The sequence below is a fragment of the Trachymyrmex septentrionalis genome, unplaced genomic scaffold, assembly GCF_001594115.1.
Source record: "Trachymyrmex septentrionalis isolate Tsep2-gDNA-1 unplaced genomic scaffold, Tsep1.0 scaffold87, whole genome shotgun sequence".
In the NCBI taxonomy this organism is placed as follows: Eukaryota; Metazoa; Arthropoda; class Insecta; order Hymenoptera; family Formicidae; genus Trachymyrmex; species Trachymyrmex septentrionalis.
In genome coordinates, this window is record NW_017306059.1 from 1981023 (window position 1) to 2000831 (window position 19809).

General features: G+C 30.8%; 1 protein-coding gene across 1 annotated transcript in view; it reads right to left on the reverse strand.

The window, feature by feature from the left end:
* The window catches only part of LOC108755476 (atrial natriuretic peptide-converting enzyme-like), an 81170-nt gene that overhangs the window by 1776 nt on the left and 59585 nt on the right, over positions 1 to 19809 (reverse strand). The window contains exons 5-18 of the mRNA XM_018498502.1: positions 16060 to 16177; positions 13668 to 13904; positions 13005 to 13258; positions 11519 to 11803; positions 10969 to 11348; positions 9721 to 9848; positions 9385 to 9511; positions 7741 to 7892; positions 6443 to 6641; positions 5828 to 5980; positions 2345 to 2650; positions 876 to 1026; positions 416 to 564; positions 131 to 317 (exon numbers count right to left, since the gene is read on the reverse strand). Of these exons, the coding sequence (XP_018354004.1) occupies positions 131 to 317; positions 416 to 564; positions 876 to 1026; positions 2345 to 2650; positions 5828 to 5980; positions 6443 to 6641; positions 7741 to 7892; positions 9385 to 9511; positions 9721 to 9848; positions 10969 to 11348; positions 11519 to 11803; positions 13005 to 13258; positions 13668 to 13904; positions 16060 to 16177 (2826 nt within the window). The remainder of the gene's footprint in view (positions 1 to 130; positions 318 to 415; positions 565 to 875; positions 1027 to 2344; positions 2651 to 5827; positions 5981 to 6442; positions 6642 to 7740; positions 7893 to 9384; positions 9512 to 9720; positions 9849 to 10968; positions 11349 to 11518; positions 11804 to 13004; positions 13259 to 13667; positions 13905 to 16059; positions 16178 to 19809) is intronic.

The window sequence follows — 19809 nt, forward strand, 5'->3', positions numbered from 1 at the left end:
AATAATACATATCAATATATAATAAATGAAAAAGCTCTTTTAATAATGTTTTCCTTATATACGTAAAGAATTCGTCAATAATTAAAAGTAACATTTTTTGCAGTGTCTCGATTTTACACACAATACTTACTTCCCGACGCAATGAGATGCGGTCAGCACCCATTGATCAGCAATAAGGACTCCGGCACAGTAGAAGATCTGTTCTGGACCACCAAGAAGGGCTGCAAGAAATGGCCAATCACCAGGAGCTGACTCCACACCACCCACTATTCGCTTCACTCTCACGTTTCCGTATACAGAACGTCTGCGGCCGCAAGCTGCAACAGAATCGATCATCGCACGTCCTAAAGAAAGCCCGGGAGAACTGTAGAAAATTTTAATTCAACGATCTTTATACAGTTTTCCGATAATTTACCATAATCGACGCAAGTAAGTTTGACCATGGGATAAGGCTCCCGATCCTTGATGCATCCTTGAAATTGCTTCAGCAAATTTTTGTTACGATACTCAGAACTTAATACAATTGATAATGAGTCGTTCATCAGCTTAGTTCCGTTCGACACTCTGAAAATGCAAACAGAAGTGTTATTTTAATAATTTTTTTATACATCATATTTTTTTATTCAACATGGTGACATTGTTAATATCAGGCGTTATATCATATGTCATAAATCAATTATGTACATAAGTGTCTCTCAACGTATCTCTTTCAAAGTACAAATTATTTGAATGTACAATTGAGGATTTATGAAGTTGTTGCAACGCATAAAAATAAGCGATTTAATGCGATTGCGAACATAATACGTTTATATCATCACGTAATATTTATATGTTCCATGTTATTTGACTATTGTATATTAAGAGAGATAACTTACGTTCCTTTATATCCCAGCATAGCGCAAACCTCTTGCGGCGACGTTGTCGGTTCCCAGTGCGAGACACATGCTGGCATAAATTTACCCATTTCAGCATGATATACCTCTAGACGGCCCTCGCCGACATCCCCGTTCCTATGGCTTAATTTCACTAAAAAAACAAGATGCAGTACGAAACATAAAATTTGAGAGCCGCCTACTAGGCTCTCTAGAACCAAAAATTAATTTACATTTCTTTTTAAATTAATCAGACATTTTAAATTGTTTAGATATTATAATAGCGCGATATTTAATTTATTCATATATTATACTTGAATGTATTAATCAAGACAACGTATTCAATAAGCGAAAACATTTTGTCATTCGAGAAAGACCGTAAACAGACATATACGAACAGTTACTTTATTTTAATCGTAATAAAATATATATAATATCTCTAATAATAAAATTTCTTTTATAACTGTCAGCGACATTTTATTATATAGTATAAAAGAGGTTATGGGTCCAATTTTAAATCAATTAAAAATATAATCATAGAATATGAAAAAAACGGAAAGAAATAATATGTTAGCAGATATTTTAGTCTAGAATTTAAAAAAATCGACTTTTATAATTTTATACTTTTTTTAATATTTAGAAATTTCATACACAAAAATAAATTTCTACAAGATTATCACGATATTCGTGAAAATAACGAAAATATAAGTATTTTTATAAATTGTAACGCATTTTTGCGTCTGATGCTTCGTCAATGCGTTTAAAAGCAGCTGTTAACAAGCGTAGACTAAAAATGAAAAATATGAGCATTTTGAATTAGAGAAGGATTTGTTACATGGCTCCAATGTCCAATTGCTAATTAGAGATAAACTTCCATTTTTTATATGTTATATGTATAATATATACTGATAATTGCAGTAGCTACAAATTAATTGTTTTTTCATAGAGTTAAATTCAACAATTTTGCTAAAAACAATATTTGTCTTTTAAATCAGCGCCATTTTGACGATTTATAATATTTTTCATTTATCTAAATTCAGATACACTTATAATAACTAAAAATCCTTTTAAATTTTTTTGTATTTTATTCCTTTCATAAGTTGGAAGACTGCAACATCCGACACATGTTTTTTTATACTTTCTTTTTCTAAATTAACATAATATAAAAATTAATAAACTTTAATCATACCAAAATTGTAGATATTTATTAAATCTGCAGTACAGGTAGATGTATAAAAGCGTACAAGAATATGTGCAACAATTTACTTTAAAAAAAAATTTCCAAAAATAGACTACATTTTCGCGTTCTGAACTAGAACTTTGTCAGTTCAATAATAATATTAATGAAACAAATAGGCATACTCTTATTTTAATAAAATATTATTTATTCTTAAATATTGTTATTGAAAATTAACAAGATTATTTTTAAGTAAATTGTTATTAATATTATTTTTTTACGCGTATTTACTTACGACAATATCGCTCATCCTGCCCCCAAGGACAATCCATGACTCCATCGCAGATATGGCTGGCTGACATGCATCTTCTTTCACCGCAATGTAACGAAGATTTCGTAGAAAGGGTACTTTTAGTAGAAGATCCCTTACTTAAGACTATTTGGCCAAATGCGGAAGACACCGGCTCCGAAGACGATGTGGTGGAATTACAATTCCCGCAACCGATCTCGTCGCTGTGATCGGAGCAGTCAAGATGACCGTCGCATCGCCAATCGAACGGAATGCACCTTGTGCCATCGCATTGAAAACCACTGGTGCACACTGTATAAATGAATCGGAGCATAATGAAGATCACGTGCTTTCTAGCAATTGATGTAATATAGTATCTACACGATAAAAAGAAAGTATATAAAATTACAAATATAAATATCATATTTATAAAATGATTTATTTTATAAGGAATTTATAAAATACATATACTTCATCTTTCGTAAAATTTTATATACTTTTTATATTTTTTAGTGTATCATATCCTCAATTAATTCATTATTTACTTTAATTAACAAATTTCTAATAAATAATATAATTATTTGTCTTTATTTAATTAATTGATTTATTAATTAATAAATGTGTGTGTGTGTGTTTTAATTAAAATTTTTACTGTATGTATATCAGATATGAAATAATAATAGTCCAGAACGATTAATCGAGCAAGAATTTAATTATAGATGAAACATTTGAAATCGCTTACATTATAATGAGAATAAACAAAATGAATATTGTATATAGATATTACGTTATTCCAGAAAAGGAACATAAAAATATAAAATAACAATATTCGGAGATCAGCAGACTATGCTAAAAATTACGAAAATATATAACATTCCGTAGAGATATTAACATTATCGACATTCTTTATCGTAACATTCTATCTTTCGCAATATGTCTTCTCCTGCGATGGACACGATTGATCCTTGTTGCGTTTGCGGTTCGATACTTTCACACATATGCGTCAAACATGATATGTACACATGCATCAAGCGCGACTCAATAAAGCTGCTTGGCGCCGCAGATGGGCCGTCATACGATAGTTTAATATGGATTTTGCAATTAAGATTCCATCAGCGGTGACACATGCGATAGCTTGGGTATACAAAATCGCGATATAGCCCCGCATGCGAACACGTATGCGTACATATAGGATGTCGGTGAACCTCTTTCGTAATTACAACATGCACAGATGTGCTACCTTCAGTGTATCTCAACTGTACACATGATGTACTGGATAACAGAAAGATGTTTTGATGAAGGTTTCCTATTGTCTAAATATTGCTACCTTCAGGTCACGTCATAATAAATCTCAAGAACTTAAATTCATTTACGAATGCATATTTCGGAAATTCGATTCGATTAAACACTATTAAACAGACATAATTATTAAACGGGCACGAACGATATTGCTACATAAATTGCTAATAGAATTACGGTCAAAGAGAGCTAATAAAATCAGAAAATTAAATCGGAAGTTATCATCGCCAAGAAGCAAAATATATAGCTATAGAAAGAAAGATGCAGAAAGATCGAAAATCTAGAAACTATTGAAATCTTGAGAATGTGTTGCATTTATTCGATTGAATGGACGCCGTAATTACAACGCAATTCAATCTTAATTAACCGTAGACGCGAATAAATCTCTCTCTCTCTCTCTCTCTCTCTCTCTCTCTCTCTCTCTCTCTCTCTCTCTCTCTCTCTGTCTATCAGCAGGCGCGATCCACCAATCGTGAATTAAATTCACCGCGAGACGAGAGACGAGTACTTCCGATCAATCCTGTCACCACGCCTGTCGCCGCGATTTACGTAATATTTGCTTTGGAAATTGCAGTGCGCGCGTGTACGTGATCGTTTAATTCTCTCTTCTCTCTTCTTTCGCGTGAACTATTCTACGAGATTTTAAGCGCCATTATCGCACTCGTTATGCATATGACGTGCACGTGACGATTTTGAAAATTTAGTGAATAACGTTTTAAAAACTTCGAGGATATTCCTCTTGTTACATCATTCCTTAAACAGTTATGTCATAATATTCCCAACAAACTGAAACTACTTTATAGAAATAAAAGAAAAATGACACATTGTTTAAAAGCTGTCTCTGTTATAAATGATTTGCTATCTGCATTACAATTAATTGCTATAAGCAACCGTAGTATTGCTATTATTTGACATAAAAAGATGAGTTTTTTTATAACGTTTATTGTGCTATATTGAATTATAAATAAAAGAAATTATGTAATTACTCCATTATTGATTTGATTTAAAAAATTATATTTCAAAAGTAATTTATTTATATTATATCTTATACACATACATTAAACTATCCGTATATTTTGACTCAATTTCTGTTTCTAAATAAAAAAAGGTTTTTTTCGAAGACTGTAATATCGAAAATCGCCAAAATAAGATTAAATTTCCACAAGAAGGAAAGTTTCGAAGAACAAATCGATCGGATCCAGGAGATTTCATGAAAGCCAAAATAACAATAGAATATGGAGAACATAAATGAGAGAGGAAGACAAAGAGAGAGAAAACCGAGCGTAAACAGAGTCCAAGATATCAAAGGAAGAATGAACAATGGACATCAAGTTAGTTAACAATTAGTTCCGTTTTGTGGTCGCATCCTATATTTAATGTCCGCGCGCAAATCGGCGTAAAACAAAAGGACAGAAAACTCATAAATAATATTACGTTCCATAACGTTTCGCGCAAAGGCACACGATACACAAAACCATATTATGCAATGGAATCTCAGTGTTGGTGCATCATGATAAACGCTGCTTAATCTCGCTGACATTTTGAACGAGATAAATTTTATATAAGGCATTATCTGAATATAAAATTAATATAAATTATTTGAATTATCTGAATATAAAATATTTATGTGTATTATTATTCTTAATTTAAAATAAATTAAGTAGAATATTAAGTTATTTTTAAAATAATTTACTAATTACAATTTTAAAAAAATAACGATACACAAAAATTATTTCTCAGCACGAACAATATTTCGCAGCGCGAAATAACCAAGAATAACATACCAGCATATTTTTCTCAACGGTAGAACTGTTCGCTACTCTTTAAATCCATTAGATTTTAGAGCATCAACGAAAGTACGAAAAGCTTATTTTTCTATGGTACATATCCTCTGAATCATCCAATCTAAAGAGAATGTTTTAATCCTTTAATTATTAAGTTCCGGATAATTCAAGTACTTGCTTTTATTCGCGATAAGCTCATTTCCGTTCCCATTAGTTGATTAAATAATACATTTGTTTTTTTTTTGCATTGCATTAACGTAATAAAAGTACTATAATCAATTCTTGATTGATAATCTAATAGAAAATTTAACTAAATGTTGAAAATAAAACAAATGCAATCGACTTTGTAAGCTGTGCGAAAATAGCGCAAGCTGGAAGTAAAACTGTCAAACTTAGTGTCACTTACCCGGTTTCTCAGCTCTCCTTGCCGCTTCGATCACCTCATGGTGCCCGATGCACTCGTCGGAACTCGGATTTTCCGGGAAAAGTTCGCACTCCAAATAATCCGGAAGGGACAAGCCGAAAACTTTGAGAAAGAAACCACAACGCCTCTTGGTTTCTGAAATTGATTTAGAAAAAATTCCTCGCGGTCAAGATCGAAATATCACGCACAGTTCGTGTTATTCAAAATTTAAAGAAATTTAGCGGCGCAAAATTCAGTACAATAATTTGACCATACATTCACATGTCGAACAGTGAAATCGAATGCTATTAAGGCTCACGGGTATTAACCAGTATTACTGTTAATGCATCTACGCGGCTTATGCTTGCAATTTATGGTTTGTCGAGCATTAATAATACACCATATCGATCCATATTTTGATAATAAGTAATTTAACAATATTAAATCTCAAGTAATTTATATATTACATAAAAACGCGAAAGACATTTGGATGTTGCATTAACGTTAAATTAATTAAAATAATTGTAAAATAAAAAAATAACTTCAAAATAACTAAATAAAAACAAAATAAAATTTAAATTAAATAATGAGATAGTGTAACAAATAATTTATACTTACGAAAGCAGAGACTACGACAAGGACGTACAACGCGACCACGAGAGCCGCATTTCGGTACGAAAACACTACAAAGAAATAGAGCAGCCAGTTCATAACATCTGACGTCAACAACAGCATCGTAAAGCTCCAATTCGTGCTGGGCCTCCCGCTGTCCGAAATTGCCCATATAATTTGGAAATACAGTATAGTTGTACGGAACCTACGATAGAAATTGTGATTACGCATCAAAATTCATGCCTCAAAATTATATCGTCAGTGTAAATTACACTTTGTGCAATTTATATATATCAAACAAGATATGCAAGAAACAAGCAAGAATGTTAATGAAGAAAGTAATTCACATCTATGATCTGAGATTATAGTACAAATAGGATAATGAAAATTGATATATACTTAAAATTTCATTATGAACAACTTATTAAAATCATAAGAAAATCTAGACCAGTATTTATGCTATCAAATTCTAATACTAAAATTTCAGTTTGATATCAAACTTTTAATGATTAACAAAATTCGATCACGTAAATCCCGGTCGTTACTTCGCTCAAAATTTTTCCTCTTAAATTCTTTAATGACAACGGTCTCGCGATTTTTATCGTTGCTCAATCTCATTCTTACAATCAGACACGTACATTCTCAGAAAAATTCAAAATGCACGACTGCACAGTGAGTGCCTTATGAATTTTAAAATTCACACTGTTCAAGCATGAGCCATTGAAATAAAGGAGAAGAAGTAAGTAGAAAATGTATTCAGGAGCGCGGACTCATCGAAATTATGACCGTCAACGGGTGCTTGTAATGTCCGTAAGGACATTTCACCGCAGAAGGGAGAAAGTAACGTTGTCACTCTTATTCGTCGGTATTCCAACTCAGAGCGGCAAGTGGCATGGTTACAATGCTGCATACCGGAGCGAATTCCCTTGTGCCGCCTACGCGCACATTCCACGTACAAAATTATTTTAAATTCTTTAAAGGCGGCCAAGCCTCTTTCGAGAAAAACGTAATACGTATCATCGTGAACAAGCAGCTTTCTGCCGCTAAAATGCGTTGAATATTCCGAGAACATACATTCGCATGAATTCCAGAGTTTAACAAGCCTTCTCTTTCTCTTTGATACCCTAACATTTCAACATCTTTACATAAAATAATCAAATAATTTACAATAATCGTAAAAATGTAATTGGCTCAGAGAATTAAAATTTACTAAATATTTTACTAAATATTCGACACAACTTCGATCTTTGTGTCGATTCGCGTGACAATCAATACCTTTATAACAGAAGTTTTGTAATTGTTACCTTGTGCTGTTGGCAGAAAGTTACGATGATAGGTAGACACACTCCCGGAGCTGGATTCTTGTCTTCGATTACGAAACGCGTACTTTCAGGTATTGGGATCACAGCCGTGTATATGGTTCTATTCTCCAATTTGAAGTCGTTTTCAGGATAGGCTAATTTAGGAAAGAATATGGACATTGATACGAAGAAAACGTATTCATGAATAATGATACCGCATACCTATCATCGTGTTTTATTTTAATGTTTTGTCGTTTGATTAAAAAACATAATCACACTGAGCATATAAATTAAATTTTTGTCATATTAGCTCGAGTATCACATTCAAAAAGTATCAATATACCATCGTGTTGAAAACAATCATGTTCTGGGTGTCTAGCGAGTGCAGAAGAGATGTGTACGTTGCAAACTTTTGTAGTTATTAACGTGTCAACTGCAGACACGTGGCACTCAACACTACGATAATTATCGCTCGGTTTGCACTTAATTTCAAATCGAGGATTGAAAATATAAAAAATGTCTATCGCATACTTTTCCATTTTATATAATAATTAAAATAAAATTCGATTAGTAAACACATTGATGTGATGTATTCAGTCTACATAATCTTTTGGTACATTATTTAACAGAGTTATTACCGTTATATCTTGTTATTACTGGTATGTTATATTACTAAAATCATATTAATATATAAAATTGAGGCTTTTACTAATATAATTGCGATTTAAATTTTAAAACAGAAATTATAGGAAGTAAAGTATCTATAAATGTGAAACTTGAATCTGTTACTTTAATTAATCATATTATTATCAGCATCAATTTATGTGTTATTTCTTTTTTATAATTTCTCTGATAAAATGTATATCGAGAATGCTACGAATCTAACTGATATATACTTTATTTTAATACTGGCATTCAGTAATATAATGACAGTAATACAGGGATAATATCAGTATATTATTGAAAAATTATGTATGCATTTTATGAAAATTCCGGTTATACACGAGTATTTCCCGGTAATATCAGTACTATTAAAGGTTTCCAATTCATAATTTTATAAAAATAAAAATACTCACGATATGTAATTGCTATTATTTCGATATTCAATGCCTGTTTTAAATAATGATGATGTAATTATTTTGTTAACACTGAAATTGACATAACTTGTCGAGCGCAAATTCATTGTGCACGAAATATTCATTTAACAGAATAATAAAAGATATAAGATTTTAAAAACATGAAAAAAGTTCTATGAGTCTTTCATTTGTTATCGAAATAATGTTGGCATTTGAAATCAAGTGGATTACAAGAACTCATGGTGCTATTGATCTTTCGATCTCGCTGGTCTCGCAGAGCTTGTTGTTGCATATGCACACATATTAAAACGTTCGAAGAGTTTAACAAGCAGTTTATTTCGGTTTATTCCGGTTAAATATCAGGCGCGGTTATTTGCGTCGCGATGTTTTTCAATTTTACTTGCATCATTTTCCTTGCCGGAAAAACAACCGCATTTTTAACGCCGCGCGTATTTCGACATTATTAAAATTTTCGATTTTTTTAAATTTTAATATTGCAAATTTAAAACCGCTCGATATTGTGTCAAAAACATTTCAATTGCATTTAAATTGAGAGAAATGCTTCACTTACTTTTGAAGTATGCGGCTAAACCACCGGCGATAGCCAAGAGAACAACAGCATTAAGCAAAACCTGCACAAATCTGAAACGTAGTCTTCCCGTTGTTACGTAGTGGCTGCCAGTCATATCTCTGATTATCTAACCGAACATAAAAAATTGAATATGTGCTTTTGTAAAATGCACCCCACAAAAAATAAAAAACGACAGGTACGAATCTGAAGCTTTAAATCTGTGATTATATATTTAATATTAAATATTTAATGATGTAAGTACATACATAACGAGTGCCTTATATTTTTATCTCTTCGTTTGTACTGATAAAAGTGACGCTACATTAAAACGCTTACTTTATGATGCAAGGAACTATTGTTCCCGGCATGCATCCTGACGATGGTCTGCAAACTGGCTGGCGTGCTCGTAGACTTTGTTATCGGCCTGCCAGATGAGTTATCAGGCTCCGACACCAAGGCTCTGTCTAGAAGGCGTTATAAAGCAGTGTAATAGAAATCCAGGAGGCTGATTTCTTTATTGTCAATTTATTAATAAGTTGCGATTCTTTTAGATACAAATTTTAAGATACAAATAAAAAAGAAAAACGTAGAGTACACGAAATGAAGCTTTCTACGGAGAAATTTCGCGATGAAAAAATTTTTATTTTTTATTCCTCTTGAATAAACTGTTTTAATGGTAACATAGCGACGAGAAAGAAAAAAGAAAACAAGACGACGTGATAGAACAGAAAAAGCTTTCCTTCTCGTCTCAGCTGTCGCGCTTTGCCTCGACGTTTATTTGTCGTTCTCAAGAAAATGCCTTGAGCTTCGCTACAGAGATGGAATATAAAGAAGAAATTTTACTTTGTGAGATGTATCTCCGTTATCGTTAGCTATGTTATAAAACACGTCTTCTTTATATTTTAATCCTTTATAATCGGATTTAATTTTCATGGATAAACTGATAGGTATTATAAATATTACGTTCCCATTTTAATATTACCACAAAATTTATATTATAGAATTTTATTGAAATTCCCCAAAGATATAGCTTGCTAACTGTAATCGTGAACTGCGTTGAATATTGCGAAGAACTATGCGAAGTATTATCGCAAAGTGAGAGAAAGGGAGCTTTATGTTATATCTATCTTGAAAAGTGAAGATTTAAAGAACAACTCCTAAAACTCCTCGTCGTAGAAAAGGTGACGATATCATTGTAAGCAAAAAATTCTATCAAAAAGATCTTTTCTGAGCAAATAATTCTTGAAAAATGTAGAATCGGTCAAATTATAAAGTTTTTTCAAAAATTACAAAAAGATTGATTTATTGAACTCACAAATTGCTTATTAAATCAAGCAAGATTGGAAATTTATGCTTTAGAATTCTAAAATCGAAAATAGGATCTTATTTTTCATTCAGTGAAAATTATTTTTATTATATACAATCGTAAAAATCGACGTAACTTTATCATATCTAAAATATTTAAATCCTTTTTTGTATGTAAAATGGAAATCGTATTCAATGATTTTTTTTCTAGTGCTTCTGTTAGTTCTTCCCTAACAATAACACAATCATCCGGTAAACTTCGGCGAAGTTTGAACATACCTGGGACTTTTCCGTGCTTGTGAGGCAGAAGGGGCGCTTCCATTGTCTTGCTAGTGTAGCTAGGTGAGCTGGTTTGACTGAAACTGTCTGAGGAAACGTTACTGTCCTGCCGGACGCTGATAGGTTTCGGTACTGGACTCTGACAAATAGCGCTCAGAGGTGGTGGTAGATTCGTCTGCGTTGCTTTTGGCAATTTCTCGAGTTTCTCGTTACCAGTTCGCTCCTTTCTCAGATTATGCTGAAGAATATTTCTAGCCCTTTCCATGTCGCTCTCGTATTTACTTCGCATTATTGAATGCTGTTGTTGCTGTTCTAAAGACCTCTGTTCGCCGTGATAACGTTTGTCGAGGTCGTGCGGGATTCCTTCCAAGTCCTCGTATCTAAACACAACGAATCGCACGTTTACACTTATTGCGGGTCAATTAATTTATTACTACGTCATTACTGCGCCGTACAAGCATTTACAAGCATTTTCAAATGAGAATTGTAAAATTATATCTGTTGACGTACAAGGAACATAAGAAGGAAGTTACATGAAAGCATGTTGTACCTGGGTGGCTTGTCCTTGTTTATCCGTCTGTCCATCTCCTGACGTCGACAGTAATCATCGTCTTCGTGCAAACGCCTCTCTAGATTCTTCGAGGCGGCCTGCAACTCCTCGAACTTCGATCGTCGCTCGCGGCCGGAAGTCAAAATCGTTGCGTACTTTAATTCATCTTTTTGAAAAATCTCCCTTCGCGGTAACGCCATTTCTTCCCTAGGCTTGCTTTCGGATGTTTCTTTCTGTTCGCAGCTGCTAGATTCGTTTTCTTTCGTAAATTTTGACAATTGCTGTCTATATGAAAAGGAGAAAACTCCTGGTGAGCATCCAATCATGTTATTTCTTATATCACATAATGATTGCGTTTTTACAATCATTAACAGGCACGTTAGATTTGTAATCCATAAATTGCAATATCTAATATGGAGAGATCCCGTTTGCCTACAAATCGATTGCCTACAGTATCGTTTGCCTACATCATTTTTGCCGATAGTTCGTTTGCACACAAAAATTATTGCCTACAGCTCGATTGCCTACATGTATTATTACATGTAGTATTGCTCACAACCTTCCACGCGAAATGAGGGCCATCTCACACCAAAAAATGGGGCTAGTTAGAATTAGATTTTTTTGGAAAAATATTCCAAACAGACACTGTCTACGCTGACACCCCACTGTTTATATGACAGATTTCCTAAAAATATAAATTATTTTCTTACTTAACTTTAATTTTATATTTGTGCGCAAAAGTGCTTGCAGGCAATCGAACTGTAGGCAATAATACATGTAGGCAAAAGTAACTCCGTTTCTAAAATTTTTATTTGTGTGCAAAAATGTATGTAGGCAAACGATACTGTAGGCAATCGATTTGTAGGTAAAAGCAACCATCTCATCTAATATCACTTATTTTGTAAATATTAAAAAATATTAAAGAACGTTGTTTCTCAACTGAAAGAGTCGAGCAAGTAATTTTTCATATCAAAAACGTCATTTATATAAAAAATAATTGCTGAGAATAAAAAGATAATTTATAATACTTCATTGTAAATAAATATCTAAATGTATATATTATAAATGTGTAATAATAAATAAACGCTCCTAAAATTGTCCTGTTACTCTCTCCATGACATGCGATTTATATTCTAAATTAGAAATTCTCAACAAGAGAAAACTGCTCGAGTATTCTCATCTCAGATTCACCGGAAATGGAATCTGAACTTACGCTTCGTTTAACGAACCTATCGTGAGTGTAATCGTCTGTAATATCTCGCTGCAGGTCAGTTCGAAACAACATATTACCAACTTGTATCCGAATACAGCAATGCATGACAAAATTCTGCATTCGAGTACTTTTAACTACTAAAAATAAGTACTCGGCGCTAAGCGTGATGGCAGTGGCAGATTATTTGCATAAAAATACGCAGTATACTCAATCGTTTTCTCCAAAAAGATTTAAAAAATATAGAATTGCATATAAGTGATATATGTTTATTACCTATTGTGTCGTGACACTGTGCCCAACTGTCTTTGACGGCCATTCGAATCCTCGAACTTTGCCTCGGCGCTCTTAATAATTCTCTCATGAAGCCGTTTTTCAAGATCCAAGGAGACCTTTTGCAACTCCTCGAAGCTCGAATTTTGAGTAAGCTTATGTCCTTCCTGGAAATGCGCTTGTTCGAAATCAGCCACAAAATCGTTATGCTCTTTCGTTTCCCGCGAGTCTTTCCCGCTATAATTCACCAAATAATCCTGCAACTCACCGAAAATTCATATTAATAAACATCCGGAATAAAATAATAATTTTTTTAATGTGTTTTGAATCGATTAATTCGTGTTTAAGGCAACAAACATTAACTTTAGTATCACTCAAGAAAAAGGAAGATAAATATAAGACATTTACTTATTATTCCTTTAATTTAATTCCTTTATTAATAAGTAAATTACTTTTAGAATGTAGATAATATCTAATCTTTTTTAATCTGGTATTCATATTATTAGAAAAATATGTTTTTAATAATTACATAAATATAAAGATACTATTTTGCATTTTATAACTTGATTTAAGCTTAATCACAGGAAGATATTAGTAATTATATTATTTCGGGTTTATTAGTTTTAAAAGGATTTCACTAAAAATGATACAAGATAGTTACTATACCTGTGATGTCTGATTATGATTTCTGAAAGAACCTAAATCTATAAATTGTTGATTCGATGAGTCAACGCTGTTCCACGCAACCGACATTCCTGATGAAGGTGTGGACGAAGGATCACTCGTCTTGCAAGGAGTCACTTGATTACTCTGTCTGGTTGTGAGTTGCAGCGGTATAGGTTTTTCGTTCTTGCTTCTCTTTGGAATCGCCGGCGGCCTCAGTGGAATCGGGGGTGGTGCTACCTACGCCAAGAGTAAAGCACGATTTTTATCTCTATGCTTTTACTCTAATTGTAAGCTGCATAAAAAGAATTTTTAAAGTCTCATTATTCAATAGAAAGTTAAATACCGAGAATTATATCAGTCTCACTTATCACACCGGTATCGAATAGTATAAATTAGAAAATTTAATAAAACATATATATTTGAAAATTAATAGTTAAACTATTGTTGTATCAAATTTAAATTTCCGGCAACTGGTTTACTCTTATTCTAATTTTTGCATTATTTTCAGTATAATTTTTGAATAACTTTTACTTTTAAAAAAAAGTTTTATATTTTCTAGAAAACTTAATTTAACGTGGAAACATCATTTCGAAACGAGAATTTTCACTGGCAACCGGCTATGTGATTTGCGTAAATTGACGTGAAAGTTACATGCAAAGTTACAACGCTTATCATCGCTCGAAGACAAGCATCAAGTTTAACTGCCTTGTTGATAAACGTAAAGCAACACGCAAGTTCATTAGCTTCAAGTATTTATCGTCGATAAACTCTCTTCGCGTGAATCACGCTTTAATACCTCGAGTACTTTTAATGACTTTAGCAAAATCCTTTCAACAGCTCGACATTTTGAGTATCATTATAATTCCTGAATTTATCGGTAAAAACTGATATTAACTAATGCAAAATTCTATATATTAAATAAGTTTTAATTTTCAATAATAAACCCAGTAATTATGTAATTATATATATTGTACATCTAATATACAAATATTTAAAAATATTTCTTACATTACAAATTTCCATGCAAAGCAGTCAATTTACACAGCATTTATTATTTATTTAATTAGATTATTAAGATATATGATTACGAAGAAGATTTAAATTAAAACGCAAATCTAAGAGTATAAGTAATAAATAAATTTATGTCCACGTATGATTATTTATATAACAGATTTTATAAAATGAAATTGTTTATTTCTGTTAAATTACATTAAAATCAAACAGCAAAAGTACTTAAAGTTCACGAAAATACTAATTAATACTTGCAACGTTAGTAAATACCATGTTGTGTGTGTGTCCAATGTATGTCCAGTGTGTGTTGAAGATGTTATGTATCTATCGCAATGCCGAATTGCAATTTGTAGATTTTTCTTTTCTGCCAAATCAAGAATCATTATTTAAATTTAGCCTAAACAGCAAGTTTTAGATAAATTTAAATTATATCAGATTAAACTAAAGTTTTCCATACGCATAATATCTTAAATAAATCTAAAATTTTTATAAAGTTTACACAATGAAATTAAAAAAAAGTGAAATATATATGTTTACACATACAAATAGTCTGTATATTATTTATACTTATATTTGATATTCATTGGGCAATAATGTGCATATTTTTTGCAGACATAGTGATGAATGTTTTATAGCACAATTAATTGTCGCAAAAAATACATTTTATGTGTTTGTTTAATCATCTTTTTCTTCATAAAAGCCTTTTTGGCACAGGATTCCAATTTTGTCGGACAGTTTTCTCATCCGCTGATATTAATTCGCAAAGTAGCGGCGTACCACTAACTACCGGGCTTTAGTCGCGTGATTTAAGGTGTTGAGATTATGTGGTACGCTGGGATACCGACCATGCGGTAACTTTCCAAACTTATACCTGCGTAGGAGGAGATACAAAGTTCGAAAATCCTTTTAGTATCTCCCACCTCACCAACTCTACTTTTCCCCCTAAATCATTCTAGTAACTTTCTCTTTAATGTCTCTCAATTGTCCAATAAATATACAATATTGCAACTAATAGCAGACAAACTATGTATGTATGTATAATGATATGAATATATATATATCATATCATTATGTTAATATAACAATAAACAAGAGAAAAAAATCTTTGTTTAAATATAGTTTTATAAAAATTATATATATTTCTGATCCACGTTTATGTCGTTACGATTTGCTTTACTAAATGATTTGCGCAATGTATTGAGTGAAATATATTATTTGTGAAATGTGCCAAGATTTGTTAGATAAAACTAATCTCAAACTGATTCAAAACAAAAAACATGTATGAAAGTATCATACCTATAAATTGCGCCTAAACAGAACTAAGATTAAAGACTTTAATTCACTAAACTAAAGATAGCTAGAAACAAATAAAATTTATTACCGCTGGTGTGGCAGAATGTCGGCGTGGTATTGGTGGCGGTACGTCATTTCCGGTGCGTGGTGGTTCCGGAAGCAGAGAAGTTTTGGTTGGCAAACTGACGCTATGAATTCTGCTCTCCCTAAAAAATAAAATAAATTACTATTAAATTATCTTTTATTTTTCTTGATTTTACAATATATTTGAAAATTATTGAAGGTAGTATGAAACATAAGGAAATAAATAAATTAATAATTTAAACATACTTAAATGTAGCCGTAAGTAATTCAAAATACAATATATATAATATATAATTATAATCATATTAAATACTATCAATTGTCTTATTCTATTAGTTTCTTACATCTTTTAATTTTAAAGAACGTTTTATCATTAATTTATTTATAGTTATTTATAGATGTTATAAAATATACATATCAGATAAGATAGCGAAAAATCGAAAACAATAAAGTGTCGAAAAATGCATTATTTCGTTTTTGTAAAAAAAATATATATATTTGTATATCAAATGTTTACCGTACACATTAAAAATGTTAAAACAATATAATAATATCATATGAAGCTTGTTAGTCACAATATTTCATTTTTCGCTACAAATATTTGTAAATGCATAATTAACGCTAATTATTGTTGTTATATAAAAATAATTAAAATGTTTGAAATAACCAACTCAAATTGTTTTCCTGATCAAAAGCTCTCAATGTTGTACACTTCTACGTTTCTGCATTCACACTGAAACTTCGTAATAGCGAATCTCGAAATAGCGCACATTATACAAAATCCCTTCCATACGCGCAAGATACATATGCGTAGCATATGTATATAAGTGGGGCTAGCAATAGAATCGCATAGCAACGCATATTTACGCATGTCTATTACTAATATGTTATCATTAGCTGCGCCCTAGTGACTGGAAAAGACATGTTCAAATTTCATGCAAAATTATCAGCTGTACTCTAGTGACTAAAAAGGACATATACAGATTTCGTGCAAAATTATCATCACATGTCCATTTTTTACATGGCTAATATTTTGGAAAAACAAAAAAATTTTTATATATAAAAATAAGATTTACATAAAATAATACGTAAATGTAAATAAAATAATCTGTAGACACATGGCCCTAAATTTTATAGTTTAAAAGTATTAGACAACCTTATTATGTTCGGAGCTTTAAATCATGTACTATTTTGATTTCAGTAACTAATTATATCAAATAATAAAACTTATCTTTTTCTATCAATTTCTATTACGTTTTTAATTTTAAAAGTTCTCGGTTCTCTTGTTATAATACATTTATAAATAATTTATTTTATTTTTATTTATTTAAACGTTATAAAATTATAGCAGATAGGATTACATAAAATCGAATATAATATTATTGAAAAATGCGTCATTTGTTTTCGTGCAAAAAGATTTATATACATACTTTTATATTGATATTTTATACATGAGTAATGTATGATGTAAATACGCTGGTGTTATTATTGTAAAAGAGTAATGAAAATCAATTTCTGGAATGACTAACGCAAATTGTTTCTTCCGAGTTTTTCGGTTACGACCGGCGTAATGATTAAAAACTTCTCACAAATATTATACATATCTACGTTTTTGCATTTATAACATGAAAATAATTAAAACAATGTAATTAAAATAATAAAGGACGCAAACAATAAACATTAATGATCATCCTGTTTATTTTATTGTTTCTGCGATAATCATCTTATTAAGAACTTCTAATTGTCAATAAATATTTTCTCAAGTATAATATTAATATATAGTTATATTTATTTATATATTGTTATTATACATTATATATTGTATTATATTTATATATTCTTGTATATTATAATGTTTTTGTTATTGAAGTAAAAATATATAACAAATATCTTAAAAGAGATATTAAAATCCTAAATGTGAATATTGTAATATTATAATTAGTAAAAAATTAACTCTTAAATCGAAAAATTGTTTTATGAACAGGTATTCTTTTTATGAACAACCGTATTCACATCGACACTCGCAATTGCTGCAATTTATGTGTTGTAATTAATGATTGTAAGAATTGCCATTAAAAGAGATTCAATCAAATGTTGATCTCATCATAAAATGCTTTAAGTACCAAACGTTAAAGTTATACTCGACGAAATAATGATGCTATAATCATTATGTTGTAAGCATTTTATACTTCGTATTATTCATTAAACAGACTTAAAATGTTAAAATATCTTTTTGCAATAATGAAATTTATCATTATTATTTATTATACATGGTTTTCAAATATAAATAATTCACCATACTTCGAGTAAATTTTTTTGTAAAATTAAAGCAGATATTCCTCGAAATAATTTCTCCATTCTTTTGCCGGTTTTGTTTCCATTTTCGTTTCCAACTTTAGCTTTCTTTTTGCTTCCGCAAGAGGATTCGGGTCAACTGCAAACTCCGTCCATGAGTCCGGATTAGCAAAAGCTGTGGCACAGAAGCTAATACGTCAGGTTCGATCAAAGCTTTGCTATTGATTTCAAGCATATTGTTAACGCGGGAAGCACTGCATAGTGCATAGTCTCGAGAAATTATAAGTTCTCATAGTTTACTATATTCGATAAGATTATAAACAATTGCATATTCTTTTATATTCTAAATTTATATGTAAAAAGGAAAAAAAATATAAATAAGTTACATAGGCAGTAATAAATTATACCAGACAATTATATCTTTGTAAGAAATGACAATTTCTCAGAGATTAACCCGTATGGCTATGTTACCAAAGTTAGTAAAAATGGAAATAGACTCGGAATATGAAAAGCATTTTTAACATCAAAACACATTATAAGAATCAATTTTGTAACTAATTATTATAAACAAATTACTTCTTAGCCATAGACCTTGATAGGTTAATAAGATTTCAAGCATTATAACATACATTATTCTTTCCAGAGTTGACTTACATTAATTTTACATTTTTCAGCAGTAAAATTTATTATATTTATGTCTCACACACAGAGAGGGATGAACAGTAACATCCATGCAGTAGAAATAGATGAAGGTCGCTGATACCGTTATTATACGACTTTATTTTTGGATCGTATTTCTTAAACAAAAGCTAAAAATTAAACTTTAGAAACATAAATACAAACTAAAAAATGTCTTCTATCAGATAATATAGCAGTTTTTATCATACTGTTTGCAATTTTGCAATTATTAATTTTTTCGTAAGATAAACAAAAATAAGAATCTGACAAAATGGGCCCTAAAACTGACATAGTGACAATAATATATACTCCTATTTTTTTTCTTTTACAGAAATCATCTATATAAAATATTTATAAATAAATGTATATGAGAATTTCTAGAATCTTTTTACTTCAATGTAAAAGATCTTTTGTTGATTTATATGCATATTTCATGATGGACAAATCACAAACATGTAATGCGATAGTTTTTCTTGGAGGATTTTCCCATAAATACAAAAATGCCTTCAGTTCTGATAGAGTTATTTGACACAATAACGCAATACTATATAAAGATTAAGTTAGCTTATGGTCAGTTACAGACAGGTTTGCTGGTTTTACTGCATTCTGATTTTAAAAACAAATTTAAAAATAAAATAATAAAAAAATATTTGAAGTTTTAATATTGATTTTACAATTAATATTATTAATTAAATAATGTAATTTTTTTATTTTCTAATATTTTATTTTATAAAAAAATATAACAAAAAGTAATGAATTTTTAAGTAATGCGTTACGTTTA